The sequence below is a fragment of the Pholcus phalangioides genome, unplaced genomic scaffold, assembly GCF_987345545.1.
Source record: "Pholcus phalangioides strain wild (caught in Gottingen) unplaced genomic scaffold, Ppha-v1.0 ptg000009l_1, whole genome shotgun sequence".
In the NCBI taxonomy this organism is placed as follows: domain Eukaryota; kingdom Metazoa; phylum Arthropoda; class Arachnida; order Araneae; family Pholcidae; genus Pholcus; species Pholcus phalangioides.
Genome location: NW_028301602.1, coordinates 32,745,255 through 32,764,951, shown reverse-complemented (window position 1 = coordinate 32,764,951; position 19,697 = coordinate 32,745,255). Strand labels below are relative to the sequence as shown.

At 35.3% G+C, this 19,697-nt stretch overlaps 1 protein-coding gene across 1 annotated transcript; it reads left to right on the top strand.

Moving 5' to 3' along the window:
* The first annotated feature begins 3,498 nt into the window (after positions 1-3,498).
* On the top strand, positions 3,499-18,403 carry shv (DnaJ heat shock protein family member shriveled). Its single transcript, XM_089236003.1, has 10 exons — positions 3,499-3,759; positions 6,771-6,927; positions 8,730-8,824; positions 11,120-11,249; positions 11,375-11,517; positions 11,943-12,025; positions 14,047-14,104; positions 14,233-14,344; positions 15,619-15,775; positions 17,658-18,403. The coding sequence occupies exons 1-10, from the start codon at positions 3,680-3,682 to the stop codon at positions 17,720-17,722; spliced, it is 1,080 nt and encodes a 359-aa protein (XP_089092129.1). The 5' UTR covers positions 3,499-3,679; the 3' UTR covers positions 17,723-18,403.
* Positions 18,404-19,697: the final 1,294 nt, after the last annotated feature.

The window sequence follows — 19,697 nt, the reverse complement described above, 5'->3', positions numbered from 1 at the left end:
CTTGAGACCCCGGGCCGTGCCCGGGTGGGTCCATGCGTTGAGACGGCACTGCCGTATGCAGACCCACAGCCAAAAATTTCGTTCGGAGGGAGACCACTTTCATTTCGGGGGAGACCTAAGTGATACAACAGTAGATTTGGATATATTTTCCCCTTTTTCGATCATTTTCTCACATTTCGCCCGCTCCCCAAGTCGCCGCAATGGTGGTCGAGTGGTCATAGTGACGGACTCGCATCGCGAGGTCTCGGGTTCGAACCTCACCGTCACCACAGTGATGGTCGGCTGAAGTTGGTTTTCTGTGGTTCCCAACTTCAAGGCGCGAATGCAAGCTGATCTCCCCTTTACAATGTCCCGCAACAGACCTACAAACGGTACAAATGTAATTCAATCAATACACTTCACCAACTTCACTTCTGATATACAGATGGCAGCACTAAAAAATCATACACAACACAAGATACACGCTCAGACACTTACACTTCCGGCACAACTCACTAGGTAGTAACTTACCCATAGATGACGATAGACCTGAGTTGTGCTCGGTTTGAAAGAAAGAAAGGAAAGACCTCTAATTCTCTCGCCCCGCCCTTCCCCCCCCCCCCCGCTACGGCCTTGGCCGTATGGAGCCATTCGTTGAAGTTAAGGGAGGCTGCAGTATCTCCACTTAGCAAGTCTTTCTACTATACGTGTTTTAAGGGAAACAATGTCACATCCCTATGGCTTCATGGTAAGTGCACTTACCCAATTTGCAAGAGGTCATGGTTCAATTCCCAGTAGAACCAAAAAAACTTTTTCCCAAGTTCACCTCGGCACAAAATCGTACGCAGGAGGGTGCTCCGAGAACCGATGCGCAATGCCCCCTCCAAAAAAAAAAGACCGAAAATTAGGGAAAAAAATTACTATTTCGGTAAAAAAAATTGAATATCCAAAGGACATGCCCTTTATATGTTACATTAACCAATTTCTTTTAATTTAAATGCTTTTCTTGAAACGTGGTAACACAAAATTTCTTGGAAAGAAAATTTTTGTTTCCTCCCCCCCCCCCCTTCCTAATTTCGGCCCTGCGTATGCCTCAGCATAATATCCAGAAAGTCTATTTATTTGATATACCGTAAAAATCATACATTTATAAATATGAATATTCATTTCACACATTTGTCACGAAAACATTTGAATTCATAAAATTCACATTAGTGGTGCTTAATTTTAGTAGTGCTTTCAATTCAGAGTAGTGCTTAATTTCTCACGATTGGCGTTTCACTAGATTTCAGAAATGAGTGGCACTTTGTTCTGTTTTGGAATCTATTTTGTCGATACAGTGGAACCTCCTTTAACAGACACTCCCCGTTAGCGGACACTTGCTGTTAACGGACACTTTTCTGATGGTTGGTCCCGTTGAATAGGGTTTAATGTACAGGGTGTTTCAAAAGATTCACCCGATTCGAAATGCGTATATTACGAAAAATATTGAACTTAGACACTTAAGATTAATTTTATATTACATTTTTACATGGCTAATTATAAAGTTTTTTTACAAATCAAATTAAAGGTGCTCAATATGTCCACCTTTGGGCCGTATAGACGTATACGGTATATATATATAAGCATATATATATATGCCGTATATGTCTATACGGTAGTCAAATTCGTCCCAAACCTTTGCGAGCATGTTTGCATACACTGCGAGTGGATTTCTGTGGACTTCAAACGTGAAACTCTGTCATATGCGCTCCACATTTTCGTCTGACATGCGGGGACGGCAGAGAATTTCCCTTTACACCATAGTTTCCTAACCTTTTTTTGTCCCACATCACCCCCTTCTTCAGAAATCTTTTTCTCCCACCGCCCCCAACCCATAGGACCCTATGCTATACTGCCCCCCTGGAATATTCTATCGCCCCCTAGGGGGTGTTAACGCTCACGTTGGGAATCACTGCTTTACTATAAACATAACTGATAATGTTGTTATAAACATTCATTTCTTCTGCACATTTATTTTAATTCAATTGTTATTGCAAAATATGTGCCGTGCGCGTATCATGTGCGGGCAAATGTAATTAATTGGTTTAATGAGGAGAAAAAAGGTTGTAATTTTTTCTATATTTTTAGAAAAATTTCCAACTTTATTTCGAAATTATGCATAATTGCCGATAAAAGTGATATAAATGTAGTGAAATTTAATCACACGAACTTTCTTTATCGATACGATTGATGATTAGGCACAGATGTACCACTTCTATATACAGTAACATAGGAACCAATTGCGACCGAGGCCAAACGTCGTATAAATGTGGAAATCGTATAAACGAGGTTCTACTGTACATATCATACACCTCCCTAATAGCGGAAAAAAGCTTTGGTCCCATGAATGTCCGTTATCGAAAGATTTTAGAGTACAAGAAATCTTTCTGGATATCATCCAGAGTCGAACTTGGAAAATAAAAATGTCGTTCTTTCTTCCTGGAATCGAACCCAGGACTGCTTGTACACCGGGTAAGAGCACTGACCATTACACCACAGAGAGATGAACCTTTCCTTCTTAAAACACGCCCAGTAGTGTGACTAGCTAGTATTGCAGACGTTTCAGTCTTTTAACTTCAGCTAATGGTGGCAGTTGAGTTGGATAATGATTATTTTTTGCTCGGCCAAGATACCTTAAATCAATAGGCTATCTGAATATTATGCCGAGGTGAACTGGGGAAAAATTTGTCATTCTCTCCACCGGAAATCGAACCCAGGACTTCTTGCATTCTATATATTATGCCAAGGTGAACTTGGGGGAAAAAATGAAGTTTACTCCACCGTGAATAGAATCCTACTGGCATGCAAGAAGTCCTGGGTTCGATCATGGTCGACTCAATTAAAGGTCGATGAAGCTAGAGATCACGTGAGTTTATCCGTCTGAACGTAGGGAACATATTCATAGGGAATATATTACCTAGGTCATACGTGTAAAGCACGTGATCTCTATCTTCGTTGGTCTTGTGGTGAGTCAGCGCTATTCGATTCCCGATGGAGAAAGCGACGCTTTTTTTCCCAAGTTCGCCTCAGCATAATATCCAGATGGCCTATTGCGCCCGAGTGGTGCAGTGGTAAAATTCTCGTCTTCTACCATGAAGGTTACTGTCAGAGGTCCAAAGGTTCGATACAGGGAAAGAACATCGAAACCAAGTTCTTCACTACCGAGCTTGGGTGATCACCAATAGATGGCGCCTTGAATTCCTATCCAACTCCATCGGCTACAAACTGCCGTGTGCTGATACGACGGGAGTTGATGTACGGTAAATTAGATAGTCCAATGATAACGATTTCGTGCATCTTAGTGGAGAGAAAATCATTATCCACCTCCATTTCACCGATAATTAGCAATTCCCGTAGTTGTTTTTTGCAAAACATATGGTCAGCTGTGTGAAAAGGTAATCCAAGAGTGTCATATCACGTGACTAAATCCAGCCAATCAGATTAGGATACGCAGCCCCCCGCTATTCACAGTTCAACCACCATTGTTGCCACCTTTCACAACACAGATCGGAAATGCACATGTCATGTCGCGGAGATCGGTATAGTTTCGTAATTTTCTTTCACTCGTGAGAAATAGCGGCTATGGTACACGGCGGCGGCAGCAGCAGCTGATAATTGTAACTTCTAGTGCCAAAGTAGAGTATTGTTTATACCCACGATGGCCGAAGGTGTCTTGACGAATTTAAGTGTCTTCTTAGTGTTGAATTTTGTTTTATTTATTATATCTATCCATGCCGGGTACGTAAATTTTCTTCAATTGATCACCATTGGTTGCATTTATTTGAATAAAATAAGCAAAGACAACTTGTTTATTGTTTGTAGTCCTCCCAATATTGTGGGAGAGGTCATTGGTGACCGCCCCCTTCATCTATTCGTAATATGTGATAATAATAATCTGTGTTATAACGGAGATATGTTATAAATTATAATTACTCTATTATGAATTTTTCTTTAGTATATTCATATAAAATACAATATATACTGCAACGCAAACAGTCATTGCTTCGTATTTATGGGTCCCTACCAGTGCCTCTGCTGCCCTGGGTGCCGGACCAGACCAAGTGGGATCTAGGATGATGTATCGGGAGCGGCAAATTGTGTAAGTTTGTTGGATCATCCCGTATTTTATGGGACAGACCAATTTTCTCATGTTCTTTGGCTCATGAGAGAAGCGATTGTTCCTATTTTCTTTCCTCCCCCGGATCCATGCCTGAAGGAAGGTATACATCAGTGATTCCCAACATGGGCGATAGAATGTTCCAGGGGCAGTAAAAGCTACGTGTATAACATAGGATCCTATGGGTTAGATTGTGTTGGGGGCAATGGGAGAAAAACATTTCTGAAGGGCGATGGGACAAAATGGTTGGGAAACTATGGCATGCATTCTCAGTGCGGTGCGAGCAGAGGCAAGAATCTTTAGTTGCAAGTGAAGTCGAGGTAGATATCTTCTGCTGTGAATGGAGTGGAAGTAGACATTTTCAGCTGTGAATGAAGTGGAGGAATGCCACTGCTGAGGAAGATGTCTTCAGTTGTAAATAGAATGGAGTCTGGCATCTTCAGCTGTGAATTGAGTAAAGACATATAATCAGCTGTGAATGGGGGGGGGGGCAAATTTGCCCTTTAACTGGTTCTTCTGCATAACACAGGGTGCCAAAATGTGTGCTTGCCCCAGCTGCAAAGTATCTAGTTGCAGCCTTAGTCCCAACATCCTATAGCTGTACCCTTCAGCTGTGATCGTTGAGGGACCCCTGGGCCAGGATTTTCCACAGGCCTCTCTACTGCAGCTTTATAAAGCAAAGGCAGAATTAATCCTGAGCTGTAACTGTGTCAGCACAGTATTACGTAAGAGTGTTTAGATGATTTAAGTATGAATAGGAATGTCATGATGCAATTGATCTGTGGTTCTCGATCTGTGGCCCCTAAGGGCCCAGTGTGAACATTCCAGGGCCTCTTGGGCTGCTCTAGGAAAATAAAATAAATCTCTACATTTTATAATGAAGCGGGGGGGGGGGGCTATGGGGCTCCGCCATAAAAGTTATGTTAAAAAAAGGACTCAAAAAAGTGAAGTAAAAAAAAATGAAAACTGCTGCCATAGAGATGTTACTGCCAAGCCCAAAATCAACCAATTTGTTAACTGTTATAAATTGACCCGTCCAATGCCTGAATTTCGAGCTTTGGCCAGCCAATTCGTAAAGTGGCTGGAGATCCCTAGCCAGAGTCCAAAAAGAAAAAGCATGATTTGGGATTATCATTATTTAGCATAATTTTTTGTAATAATTATGTCCATGTTGGCTATAGCAACCCATTTTTCTCTCTCCAATATGTGACAAGAAAAACTATATTATGTAGTTTTTTCTTTCAAATTTCTATTTTTTTTTTCTTGTCACATGGAGATAATCCAATATAGCTACTGTACACAGCCATGTATCTTACGTTGGCGATGAAAAAAATGTATTTGGGGCTTACCGGACTGTCTTACACCAGCACATCAAACATTGGCCAGCAATTTCCAGCTACTTCATGAATTGGCCAGCCAAAACCAGAATCACTTCTGGAAATTGTACTTCTGCCAATACGTGAAATGGCAGCGCTTCACTCTTTATTTGAAGAAACAAGATTATCGAACTTTTTATATTCAGTTATACGCAGCATCCTTGAGAAATAAATTAGAATTAATCTATTAAATATCTAGTGAAATCCTGCTCAAGGTATTTCAGCTGTATCTTGAAAGTGTCCATGCCACACTGATTGGGTATCATTGTCAAATTGGGTAATTTTTAATGTCATGAGCAAAAGAGTGTAAACATGTGCGTGAGCAAAAGAGTGGCATAGAGTGTGTATGTAAGCATGCAAATGGCCAAAAAAGTTATCTAAACTATAAGCAAGCATGTGAATATTCATAAGAGAGACCTGGAATATATGCAAGCATGCGAATGAGTGACCTAGTAGAGTTACTCGCTCTAGAGCATGTGCAAGCATGTGAATGGCAAAAGAAAAAAAGAAAAGATTGACATAGAGTGTGTGTAACCACATTGAATAACTGAAAGAGTGACCCAAAGTGTGTGTGCAATCATATAAATGACAAAAGAAAGACATAGAAAATGAGGAAAGGAATGATCAATAGAGTGACCTAGAGAGTCTGTGAGCATAGGAATGACCAAGGGATCAGGTCAGTGTGTGACCAAAAGAGTGATCTAGAGACATACATATATACAGGCATAGTGCATTAGAACCCAGGGCAGCAAATTTGAGGAATGAAGGAGCCAAAAAAAATTATACTAGAATCGAAGAAGGGCAGCAAAAAATTTGTGTAGCCCACAGACGGTAAAGTGAAATGAATGAATCATGAGTATATTAAAATATGTAATTTATGATTTGACATTATTAGTAATCAGTGTTGCCAACAGTCAAAAACTTTTCAACCAGATTCTTCATCAAAACAACTAGAAACCCGGCTTAAACAACTAGAATTAATTTTATTTATTATTTAGATTACTATACGTCCCGTATTTCCCGGGACACATTCCCTTATTTTCACATAATTTAATAATAGAATACTAGTACAGGAATTTTTTTTGAAAAAAACTAGAAAAACAACTAGATGGGTATTTTTTCCAATTAAATGGCTGAAAAAAGACCAGATCTAATTGGAAAATAACTAAGTTGGCAACAATGCTAGTAATCAACTTGTAAAAAAAAAAAATTTCGTTGACGAAATGCATTGAGATGTGTATATAAATTTTTTGCAGGAGGGATTTTTATTCCATTCTGGGCGTCCCCAAAACAGCAACATTGAACCAGATAAAAAAAGCGTATAGAAAACTCGCCAAGGAATTTCATCCCGATAAGAACAAGGATGATCCAACTGCTCAAGAGAAATTCCAAGATCTTGGTGCTGCCTATGAGGTGAGTTTGCAAAAGTATTTCTATTTTTTCTCTATTGGTTTCAGTACAAAAGCATGACCTAATTTCAAAAGCATGATTTAATAATTTTATGAAAATCATATACACACAGGCCTGCTGGAAGGTCCTTACCTTCCCTTGGGCCCCAAAGCAGAATATGCCGAAATTTGCGACGTACGTCGCAGAACAACCAGTGCTGTTGCAGAACAATCTGGAAGAATTTTGAGAAAAGTGTAGAAAAACGCTATTATATATATATATATATATGCGAATTTTTACCGCAGTAAATTTTGTATTAGCAAAAAGAAACTCCAATTTTAATGGTCATACATAGGAAATGTCAAGTGCCATCAATAAGACAAGGCATGGTTTCTTTTTCCTCTCTCATTTATATCAAACTTAGGAGTATAACCGACTGATAACACAGGAAACAACACCATATAGTCTTTTTGGGGTTGATTAAGCCATCCTCCACTGCTTTCAAACCAATCTTTTTCTTGTGAAAAGTCTCCCTTTCACAGAAAATTTACATTATCCAGCAAGGTATGTACAGGCTATTAAAAAAAACTGCTGAGCCACATTTTACTGAGGAACTGTTGATCCTAGAAGCACACTTCCAGTTAGAAAAAGTATGTAAATAGCTTATGTACCTCAGATACATCATATTGTAAGGGTTTGTATAGTTATTATAAAATAAAGAAGTTAGTTTTTTATACAGACACCACGCACGTCTTCTAAAACTCAATCAGAAAGTTGTTACCCTATTTCTCCTGAGGCAAAAAAAAATAAATAAAACCCACATTCTCCTAAGTACAATATTTGCAGTGATCTTTGAATTCAAAAATTGGGAAATGATAGCAAAAACTAACAGACAATGCTTCTTTCTCTTGTTTATGCTGTTCTTTCTTTGCCTTGGCAGAGACAGAGCAGCAGCTTTCTAATTGAGTTTTTGAGGACAAAGTGTCCATATAAAAAGTTAGTTTTTGTGTTTTAATAACTATACAACCCCTTGCAATATGAATGACTGATCTAACTATGGGTGGAGATGGACTTGAAAGCTTTTTTTTTACCGAGCACAACTTAGGTGTATCGCCATGGGCAATTTACTATCTAGTGAGTTGGGCCCACCTCACCCTCTAACTGGAAGTGTGCCTCTAGGATCAAGGATTCGACAGTAAAATTTGGATTAGCGATTTTCCTTACTATCCAGTATATATATACAGGATATTGCCTTGAAGTGGTGACAAACTCAGAGGGTAGATATTAGGTATCAAGAAGGAAAAAGAAATGCCACAGAACATGGTATCGCAAACCATGTTTAGTCGGTGAAAATCTCAACAAGGGTGCGACGTCGAGTGGGACAAAAAGGCCAATAATAAGTAGAAAAAACATTTATTTGACAACATGATTGCAACACAGCCTGTACAGCACAGTTCAAAATCAGAAAGTAGACAAAGAGAAATGATTACAGGAGATTTTGTACTTATTGGCCTTTTTGTCCTACCTGACATCACACCCTTCATAAGTATTTTTTGATATTTTCACCTACTAAACAATGGCTTGCACTACCATGTTCTATGACAGTTTTTTTCCTCTTGATGTCTAATATCGGCCATCTGAGTTTGTCGCACTTCAATGCAACACCCTACATATAAAAAAATGTGGTTTTTTTCTATCGTTCCATAAAGATGTGTGAAAAATTATTGCCCATGCCAATGAGATGTGTGCACCAACAAGTGTTCATTGTATACTATGATATCACATTTATCCAAAAATTTATATTGCGGTTTTTTTTCTTGATCTAGGTTCTTTCTGATGAAGACAAAAGGAGGACTTATGATCAGTATGGGGAAGAAGGTCTGAAGAATGATGCTTTCGGTGGTGGAGATCCATTTGCTAGGTGACTATACATTTCTTCCAGTTTAATAGCAATTAAGTTATTATATCAACAAAATAATTCTTGATGTTTAATGAGTCATTCACTCAAATGGTAGTCAAGGTAAAAAGGAACTAATTTTCAAGACTAGTTTAATTTAAAAAAATGTTTCATTGATCCTTTCAATTATTTGGAATGAAAACCTATTTGAAGTAATGAAGTCAAGTTTATAAAAATTTACCGTAAAAAATATCACATATACACAGCCTATGACAGGGATGCACAACCTCTGGCTCATGGGCCAAATGCAGCCCACCAAGGGGCTCTCAAAAACACACACACACCATGATAGATACACTAGTTTCTAGTATGCAAGCTTATATTGCTTATCTGGCCTGCAGACAGAAAAGGTTGTATACCAACTGCTGATATTACCACAAAATTTACTTTATATCAAGCGCTTCCACCCTTTGACAGAGCAGGTCACATTTGATATTTTAATTAAGCCCTTGGGCGGCTAAACTATATTAAACATGTGCTATCAAAGAGCTTGGTGGGCCACAAGTGACCCTTACAGTGACGTATATAATATGGCATCTTTATATATATGGGCGTAAATATGGGCATCTTTTTATCAGCCTCCTCGTTGGGCATTTTGTCTGTTGTGGCGTTGTATTTGTATTTACAGGAAGATGGGGTAAGTAGGCTATAGTCCTGGATGACAAATTCAAGTAATTGGTGGTCAAAACATTAAATTATAATGTGAGAAGGGCAGTAAAAATTAACCTACCAGTGAAAAGCAATCCTCTTCCCTAAACCCTTACTGTATATCGAAAGCATACGGGCTTTTCAACTCGCCGACCATGTTTTACTCAGGATCACTTTAGCAGGCCATAAAACACAGATAAAATTAATTTTAACATGTTTAATTGGTACCAAATTATTTTCAGTGAATCATCAAACTTTTGTTCCTGTCAAGCAATGCTCAATGTGCAGATAAAGCATAGTGACTATTGCATGTTCAACAAATAAGGTGCAGCCCTTTAAGCCGGATCCACACCCACAGTTTTTGCACTGCAGAGTTTTAGGAGTGTTAACACACAGCTTTAAAGTTGAAATTTGTAGAAGACTGCACAGTTAGATATATGAGTATGTTTAAAGGCTCTTGTGAAAGGCTGTAAAGAAAATGACATCTTTTGCCCTTCCCCAGAGGCAGAAACAGGCCAGACAAGTTCCCACTCTCTAAAGTAAACATTTAAACTCTAGTCCAGATCTGGTTGATGAACAGGAAAGAGAGTCTTCACTATATTCTTCACTATATTGTCTAAGTTGGTTCTTTGATGTCAAGCAATGAATGTGATCATGCAAATTGTTGAATTAAAAAAGAGTAAAATGTCTAACTCTTTACAACTTCCATGTATGTTGCAGAGGAATAGCTCGGCCACAATTCATGATTCCGAAGTTTGGTTGCTACTAAATTGAATGGCCAGTTTCAAGAAGTGAACTCGCACAACATTTATGAAATCACAAAAAAAACCTTCCCTACTTTTTCGTGATTTTTTTATGAGTAACAAATTGTGTTTAAAATTATCATATTAGGGAGAACAATATCCCATTTTTATTTACATGACATTAATAGGCTGTTAGTAATGATTGATATACTAAATCAGGTTGTCTTTTTTTGTTTTCTTCTTTAATCCTTTTAGTACTGACAGTACTTTAAAGTGCTACCAACTTTTAACCCCAGTAACATTCTTTACATGCATTGTTGGTATTTGACATATAAAGGCTGGGCATTTATATGTCAGACTTCTGACGTAAATCTAACTACTTTACGATTGTCAGATAACAGCACAAGTTGTCCCACACGTCACTGAGTGAATTCAGTCAGATGTTCCATCCGTGTAAAAGTGTTTACTGCAATACAGCAGTAAAACACTGCTTTTACAAAATGTTCCTTAAATATATAAAACAAATTGCGGCTTTCTTTGTTTTTAAAATAAATATTCATTATTATGTATTATTCAACATATTTGAATTAGTATTTTTAATTCTATTGTAAGCATATAATGCTGACAAAATTTTGAAGTACCAGGTTAATGTGTATTAAATTTTTTGAAAAAATTTCTGTTTTTGTTTTTAGGCTTTAATTAGAGCTAAAATGACCTGCCCCAAAATTTATCTGATAATTATTTCATTTTTTTATAATGTTGTGCTGAAAGAATTAGATTGATGCATTGCAATCTGTTTATTTAAACACAATATTGAATGTTTCAAAAGAATTTGCTAACTTCTTTTTTTTTTTTCTGCATTTTTCAGTTTCTTTGGTGATTTTGGCTTCTTCAGCAGTGGTAATAGACAAGAATCCAGGGAAATGCCTCGTGGCGCTGATGTAGTGATGGATCTTTGGGTTACTTTAGAAGAACTCTATTCTGGTAATTTTGTTGAGGTAAGTTTGTGTATTTTTTAGAATGAATTTATATTTGTTGATAGCTAATTTCATTGTGTGGGTGAGAGCGAGATAGTTCAACATAAAGAAGTAGCATTGTTTTCAAATTTAATCATCTATTGCAGGTTGTGCGTAATAAGCCAACTATAAAACCAGCTAAAGGTACTAGGCAATGTAATTGCAGACAAGAAATGGTTACCAGACAACTTGGTCCAGGACGCTTCCAAATGACTCAACAGACAGTCTGTGATGAATGCCCCAATGTTATGTGAGCAAAAAGATTTTATCCTTAGTTTGATTCTATGTTTTGGTTTGTAAAAAAATTCAATTGCATTTAAAATACTCATCATTATACAAAATATTACAAAATATAATTATAATATTTAACAAAATTTCATTTCATATAATTGTATATATATATATATATTGTATATAATCTTATGTGCTAATACAGTTAAGCCTGTCTTTTCCGGACAACCGGGAAACAAAAAAATTTGTTGGTAAAAGAGGGATGACCATACAAAAAAAAAAAGGTTCTTACTGAAGTCTGAAATAAAACTTATTTATTATTGGGTGTAAAAAGGGAGGTGACTGTTAAGAGAGTTTTCTTGGTAATGAGCTTTATCTCCAGAATGATATTTTGTATTAGTTGATATGTTCGTCAATTTTTATAATGTAGTTCTTTGTGAATAGGTTGGTCAATGAAGAGAAAATGCTGGAAGTCGAGGTCGAACCTGGTATGAAAGATAACCAAGAACAACGCTTTGTTGCTGAAGGTATAGGCTCTTGATGTATGCAGTGTTTAAGTGAAAGCTGAGCTATTTCATTACTGATAAAAGTATCTCTATGTTCATTGGATCTATCACTATGAAATAGATGTGCCTGATAGATTGTAACACCCGTAATAATGAAATCCAGAAGATAGCAAGATAGGGAAAAAAATTATAAAGCAGGGCTTAAAAACGATTAGATACCAGCCAAATCTATAACAACGCTAAACTGTTTATACAGGTACCTAGGGCCCTATAAATTGCTTCATTCTCATTCACCAATACCTATTTTCTAGATACCATGCCAATCTTGTGTTTGGGACTTGTCAAACCTTGTTGCAAAGAGTCATGAAATTGTGAACTGTAGAAACCAAAAAAGAAACTAGTTAGATTCATTGGGTGTGAATAGTGATAGATGCATTTAATAGCCACAAAAATTGATGATGTAGAACTTGCAATAATAAACTAAATCTCAGCAATACACCTTTAATATACGGGTTTAAAATGTACACTCATCTGTGGTGAATTGAGCAGCTGAATGCGAGATGTTCCATTACTGCGCTCTTTAATGAGCATTGCTGCTGATTACAGTGGTCTACAAGGTTTTTTATAACGTGGAAAAATTTAGCTGTTCTTAATTTTTTGGTGCTGATTCCAGATCTGACTTTAAAAAATAGCCATCACGTCTAGTTTTTTTGCTATTTGGTATTGAATATTTAATACATTAAAATTAAGCATATTTTTTATGTGTGAAATACTATATATATAACTAGATACCATGCCAACCTTGTGTTTGGGATTTGTCAAACCTTTTTGCAAAGAGTCATGAAATTGTGAACTGTAGAAACCAAAAAAAAACAACAACAAAATAACTAAAAAGAAGATGGCAGTAATACATGCTGTAGGTATGAAAGAGACATGAAAGTGAATAAAAATCTCTCTGCAATAAAATATGATTAATATAGGCAGAAAAATGTGGCAATCTGAAAATAATATCCCTCTTGCTTGGGGCTTCACCATATTCTGTTGTCATCTCTGCGTGTGGCATAGTAGGGCTACAGCATATTATAAAATAATAAATTAGCCTAAACGAGATGTCTTCATTCTAGGAGAAAATAACATTCAAAATAGTTCTCTTGTTGATCCATCTGATGTTTTGCTGCCACCACTTCACATTGAATTGAGGCTGATGCTGGAAAAATGTGTATAAATTTGGTTTTGTGTACTCTATGCTTATTATATGTATGTGTATTTTTTTTAAAATTTTTTTGCCATTTCATGTATAACTAATAAATACAGTAGAATCCCGTTATAACAAACAAAGAGATCTGATCACTTTGCTATAACAAAATTTTGTTATAAGGGAATTTAGGTTTTTGCATTGTTCCTACGTAAATTTATCTGAACAATTAGAAAAGTCTTTGTTAAAACAAAATTTTCGCTATATCGGTATTCGTTAAAACGGGATTCGACTGTATATATAAATAATATATAATAAATATATATTATTACATATTTATAATAATATATATGATAAATACATTTCATTTTGCTATTAACTGTAATAAATGTTTTGCGATTTGTTATTTATAGTATGCCATTTAATTTCTATTTTCTAGATGTGCAAGTATTTCATTGTTTATATGTATTTCAAAAGATTACAAATGTTGATGCAGAAAAAACTTCATGGTGGAGATTTTTTACAATCCTATTCAAAGTCAGCACCCTAAAATTAGTCTAAAAAAATCTATTTTGTTCATATTAAAAACAAAAGTGTGTTAAAATTTGTTAACCAGTGTTATTGCTTATTTCTTTGTACAGGTTGTTCATAATTTCTGTACTGTGTTCATCTTTTTCTTTCTATCATGCTGCATTTCCAACTTGTGCTTTATGATGGAGTATATTTGCTTCATTGGAAACAGGAATTTAGTTCATATCATTGCCAGATAGGCTAATTTTGTTTAATGCTTGTTCTGTTCATTTTATTCATTAATTTTTTCAACAGATTTTTAATGCTGTCTTCGTAGGTGAACCACACATGGACGGAGAACCAGGTGATCTGAGGGTCAAAATACGGACTCTTCCGTAAGTCAGTTTTTTTCTCTGCCCTTATCATCTAAATGATATGCAACAAATATTAAATATTGTTTTTCCCTGATGAAATTCATTAACACTACATTTCATCTGTTCTAAATCCTTTTACTTTTTTCAAGGCATCCTGTTTTCGAGAGGCGTGGGGATGATTTATATACTAATATCACAATATCACTAACTGATGCCTTATCTGGGTTTACAATGGAACTTAATCATTTAGATGGCCATAAGGTATGTTAAGTTATTTTTCCCATTTTGAGTAAGTGCTGTAATTACAATATTTTGAACCACAATCTAGAGAAACATTAATTATATATGCAAAAAAATTAGAAGTAAAACAGTGATAGAGTATTTTAGTCCACTTCTGGCCATAATATTACAACATTGTGTTTTATTTTAAACAATGTAAACAACACCGATGTTATGCCTATTGAAACCATATCTGAGAAATGAAAAATATTTTCCTTAACCCTTTAAGCAGTTTTTAAGATTTCCCTGATCCACACATTATAACTGCCACAGTGGAAAACACTAAACCTTGTAGAAGTTGCCACCTGTTTTTGTAAGAATGTTTAATTTTCTTTTCCAATCTTGTGCAGTGATAAATGCTTTCTCCCTGAAAACTGAAAATAATAATGATAAAAAAACAAGGAAGATAAATACTCTTTTTTTTTTTTTTTCTATTATTCTGTGTATATATTCCTATATTACTCAGAAAAGATGGGAAAACTGTCCCTTTCTTCTGTTACATAACTTTGAACAAAAGCTGACTCTGCTTACTGACAGTTGATTGACAAGATGGGGCAGGGGAGGGGAGAAACATATTATCAGGTAAAGCTCGGGCTTGGGATTAATGAAATGAGAGGGTTTTAAGGCAGCGAGATATGTCAGGATTTCCATGATGAAATAGATGAGATATCTCGTCATTGCCACTGCAGTAGAAGATGTATGCCACACTGTTTTCCTTTCGTGGGGTAATATGTTTGACGACTTCTGTTCTTTTTTTTACTCCTTTTTCTGCCCCCATACAAACTGTTTGACAGCTGTCTGGAATACAAGATCTGGGAGGTGCGCAACACAAGTCTCTTTGATGTACCTACCATGATTTTATCCACTTTAGTTTTACTTGTCTTGCAATCAGATATTTTATGACATCTATGTACATTCAGAAAAATGCATCAAGGACAACACATAGCATTCTGATGTAGCCATTAATCTTTTAACGATCAGGAACCAGATATCTCGGTCCAGTGTAAATGGTAGAAATACATCCCAGCTCGTTTTCTTTACCTCTTTTCTCATCATCATGTATTTAACATGTTGATCTGAGTGATGCCTCTATTGATCTCAAGGACAGTTGACTCATGACAGTTTGAACTTTTGTGATTTTAGATTTTAAATAAGTTTAGTTGGAATTTTTGTTTGACTTGAAGATTTACCTTATATTATGCATACATTCATTATGAAAACAAATTGCAATTATTTTAATTTATTTTACTTCTTAGGTCGATATAACAAGAGATAAAGTCACATGGCCTGGTGCTAAAATACGCAAGAAAAATGAAGGAATGCCCAATTATGAGACAAATCAGAAAGGATCCCTGTACATAACCTTTGACGTTGATTTCCCTAAAGCTGAACTATCCTCTGAAAATAAAGAATGTGAGTTGTGAAACATATTTTTAAATTAATTGAAAATATGGATTTTTTTTAAATATAATGAATGTCTTTTTTATCTTATCTGTCCCTTTATAGTGAGCATATTTTTGCATGTTCAACATGGTTCTTTGAATTTGCATATTTTATGCGGTATGCTTGCATAAATTCTTAAAATGTTTTTCTTGTCATTTATTTGAATAAAGAAATATTGTGAATTGTTTTTCCTTGAATTGTGGATAGGTAATTTCCCTGTACCTGTCCAGTCCATCCATGTTAAGAGAAGAATTTTCCCTTTTTTCAGCAGTTTATAAGACATAATGGAAAACATAAATTGGTGCACAAAAACAAAGGATCGCTATAGCTTTAATCTGTTAACAATCCATTCTATACGAATCTGGCTTGGCAATGAAAATGCAAAGATTACTATAACATATCTACATTCTATCTGTCATTTTAAGGACTTTGTAAATTGAATCATTGATTTAAAGAGATGATTGAACAGGTTACTATGCATACCTACTGCTATGAGCGACAGCAGTAGTTTAAGGCATGACTTGACAAATCTGTAAAAAAAAAATTGGCACCAGCCAAAATTCTTAAGAGCCAAACATTTGGATATGCCATTTTGAATCTTTTGATTTATCTTTTTGAATTTCAATTGATTAATATTTGTGATTGATGTTTTGGGTTTTTTTCGATTAAATTTTGGTTAAAAGTTTATTCAAATTTGTTTTCATTGTTAGGGGATAGATGCATAATGATACAATTTTCATGAATGATACTCAACCTTCTACATTTTCAAAATTAGTTTTTTTCTTTTTATAATTCTGTTAATATATTAGAATTTTGGACATTTATTAAGTAGAATAAAATCCTGTCACTCACACACCTCAAGTTTGAGATACTTAGCTGGCCACTATCATGCTTCAGATATTCAGAATTACCCTGATACTTTGCATGTTGGGGTAGGTCATTCTATCATTAATATATACAGGCATTTTTGTTTGAATGTTTAATCAGTTTATAAATTCTTAATTTTGAGGTGTTCTGGGAATACAGTAAATGTTTGGTGTTGTAAGTATAGTTTATTTATGAGAATTTCTTTATTACGAGTGATTTACAATACACCGTCAATGAACTGATGCTAATTATACTTACTGGCTAGCCTATGATGAGGAGCAATGTCCCTTCTAAACCACACATAGTGAAAATGCTTGCATGCACATAGAATTACTGATTATACCATTGCTTTATAAGGCATATTGCTATACTACATAGAAAAAGCAAGTCTATGTTCATGAAGTTAAAATTAGAGGGAACATTGATATGAGAGACGTTTGTTATGATAATTTTTCATGCTCCTATTATAATTCACTTCTATTGTATTTATTATTCACTCGAGTAATAATTTTTTCCCCTTTTTTTTCAATTAAAACCTAAAATACTTTGATTTTGGTTTTTATATTTAGTTGACTCTTACTAATCCGGTACATATCAGATCAGGGTTATGGCAGATTATTGGAAGACAATTGAAAAAGACCCATTTAAATAATGTAAACTTCTGTGCATAGACACACACACGGGACCCTATTTGCACATTGGCAAGTGGGGCATTTGCACAAGGCTCACATGATTTTGGGGGCCCCCAAAATTTAAATAACATATGTTCATCAACTAATAAAGCATCTCTGACCTTAATCGCAGGGACCCCACAATGCAATCAAAGTTGGGCCCTGGATACATAGTAACATGTTTTCTTTTTCCACACTCAAAGGGAGCCAGCCTGAAAATGTCAGACCAGCACATGGCCGAATTATAAAGAGTCTACTGTACTTATTTCATGACATGCTCATTCTAAAGACTTTTTATTTGTTTTATGTTATAGTAATAAAGAAAATATTGCAAGAAGAATCAAAAACTAAGATATACAATGGATTAAGAGGCTATTGATGGAATGAAAAATAGAAGACTGGGAAAACTTGTTATTCTCAACTTAGAATGCAAATCTGTATCTGTGATCTGCATTTTTGTACAAAATTTCATTGTAGGACAACATTTTGTATCAAGTTAAAAAAAACAGACAAAAAAGTGTGTACATATTTTGATTATTGCATAGTAAATCTTTGCATTTTACTGGAAAATCATATACACTGAGACCATTCCATTTCAGTTTATTTCTGATGCTTTTTTCGCAATTTGTTTGTCATGTTACAATTTTTCTGCTCTAGAAAACAATATTTATTGCATTGATTTATACAACCTTTCTTTTGAGATTGCATTTTACCATTTGTTCAAAGCATTTATAGTCAATGCTGGTTATAATGACTTCCACATCATACCCTTGAAAATGAACGTTATGTGATCATTATTTCAAAAGAAAAAAAATATATAGGACAGTCATTATACAAAAACTAATGGAAATTGTTCTACCAGTCATTGTAATGAATGGCTGCTGTAACATTGGATCATTATAATGAGCCTTGACTGCATAAAAAAAAAGTGTATAGAACTTCTAAGAAAAATTCAAAAATGTATCATGACTGAAGGTAATAGTCATTGTCATAGTCCTATTCAAAAGGGAAAAAGTTCTCATCACCAATGCTTTATGATAAAATTTATCTTTTGAACCAGTGTGAAAGTTTATTTCTTTTTTTGACATAGGATTGGTTTTTCATTATCTTTTGACTATTTCTTCTTTTACATCTTAATGATATTCTTGTTAAATGCTGAACAAACTATGGTGAACTCTCAACTTTTGAAGTTTTTAAAATTGTTTAACACATTTACTACATAGCCTAATTTGCTTTCCGAGTTTATCCAGCGGATCTTTATAGTCCAATAACTAAATGCATTGACCGTGATACCACGTTGGCTTCAACTGCTGGCTGGAACAAGACAGTGACTATGGCATAGCTGCCAAGTCTCCCGAATTTTAGCTTCATCTCTCGACCTCCTGAAAAGTTCTTAAATTTCCTGAATTTTTACGAAAATAACAAAAATTCCTAATTGTCTGTAATAATTCCCTATTTTATTTAAAAAGAATCCCCGCTTCTGAAAACAATCCCTAAGGAATTTTTTGTGGGGCAAAGTCTTTTGCCTCTGTTTTTTTTCCCTTTCGAAATGATGTAAATGGGAGAGTAGTGGGAAATTTCTTTTTTAAAGGAAGTTTTACAAACCCTCTGATGGTAACAAGAAAAGTTGTTTGTCTTATTGTGCAGCGAAATAGCTTAGTAGCCAATAGTCCTGTGTAATAATTGAAGATTATAGTGACGCGCATGTGGTCAAAACTTCCTCTTTTGTTAAAGTTATGTATGTGTGATAACAAATCATGAATACTCCTTTCATCAAATATTCCAGTTGAAGGGCCTATTTTCTTTTTGTACAAGTTGTGTTATGGATAAATATCGACCATGGTAGAAAGACGGACATCATCACCCATGTGAAATAAAAAAAATCAAACAAGTGTCACAAAAAGTCAGTCGTCTTTAAAAATTAACACACTTTTTCCTTCATCATCTGATAATTTTGGGGTCCATTCGCGTAGAATGTTTGTTCACATCGTTTCTGATTGAACACAAAATTTTTTTTACATCCAAGTTTTGGTCTCAAATTTCACTTATTTTCTGTGTAGGGATTTTATTCCCAAGGGTTTCACTTCCATGTGTGTGTAAAATCTCTATTTTATTTGACTTTAATTTTTAAGTAGGGATTTTATTCCCTATGCTTTAACTTTTATGAGTAAAATCCCTATTTTATTTGGAAAAATCCCTTTTCTATTTATTTGGTAGTTGGTTTTAGTATAAAATACGGGTCCATGCGAAAATCTCCCTAATTTTCATTTTCAAAAGTTGGCAGCTATGCTATGGCATCACCTGGAGTGAATGTGTTGAAGAATTTTGTTTATATGAAATGTCTTAAAAATGTG

Coding starts and splice junctions, on each gene's coding strand:
- shv (XM_089236003.1), top strand. CDS start 3,680: ATGGCCGAAGGTGTCTTGACGAATTTAAGTGTCTTCTTAGTGTTGAAT. Junction 12,026..14,046: donor ACAACGCTTTGTTGCTGAAG/GTATAGGCTCTT, acceptor CTGTCTTCGTAG/GTGAACCACACATGGACGGA. Junction 14,345..15,618: donor ATCATTTAGATGGCCATAAG/GTATGTTAAGTT, acceptor TTTACTTCTTAG/GTCGATATAACAAGAGATAA.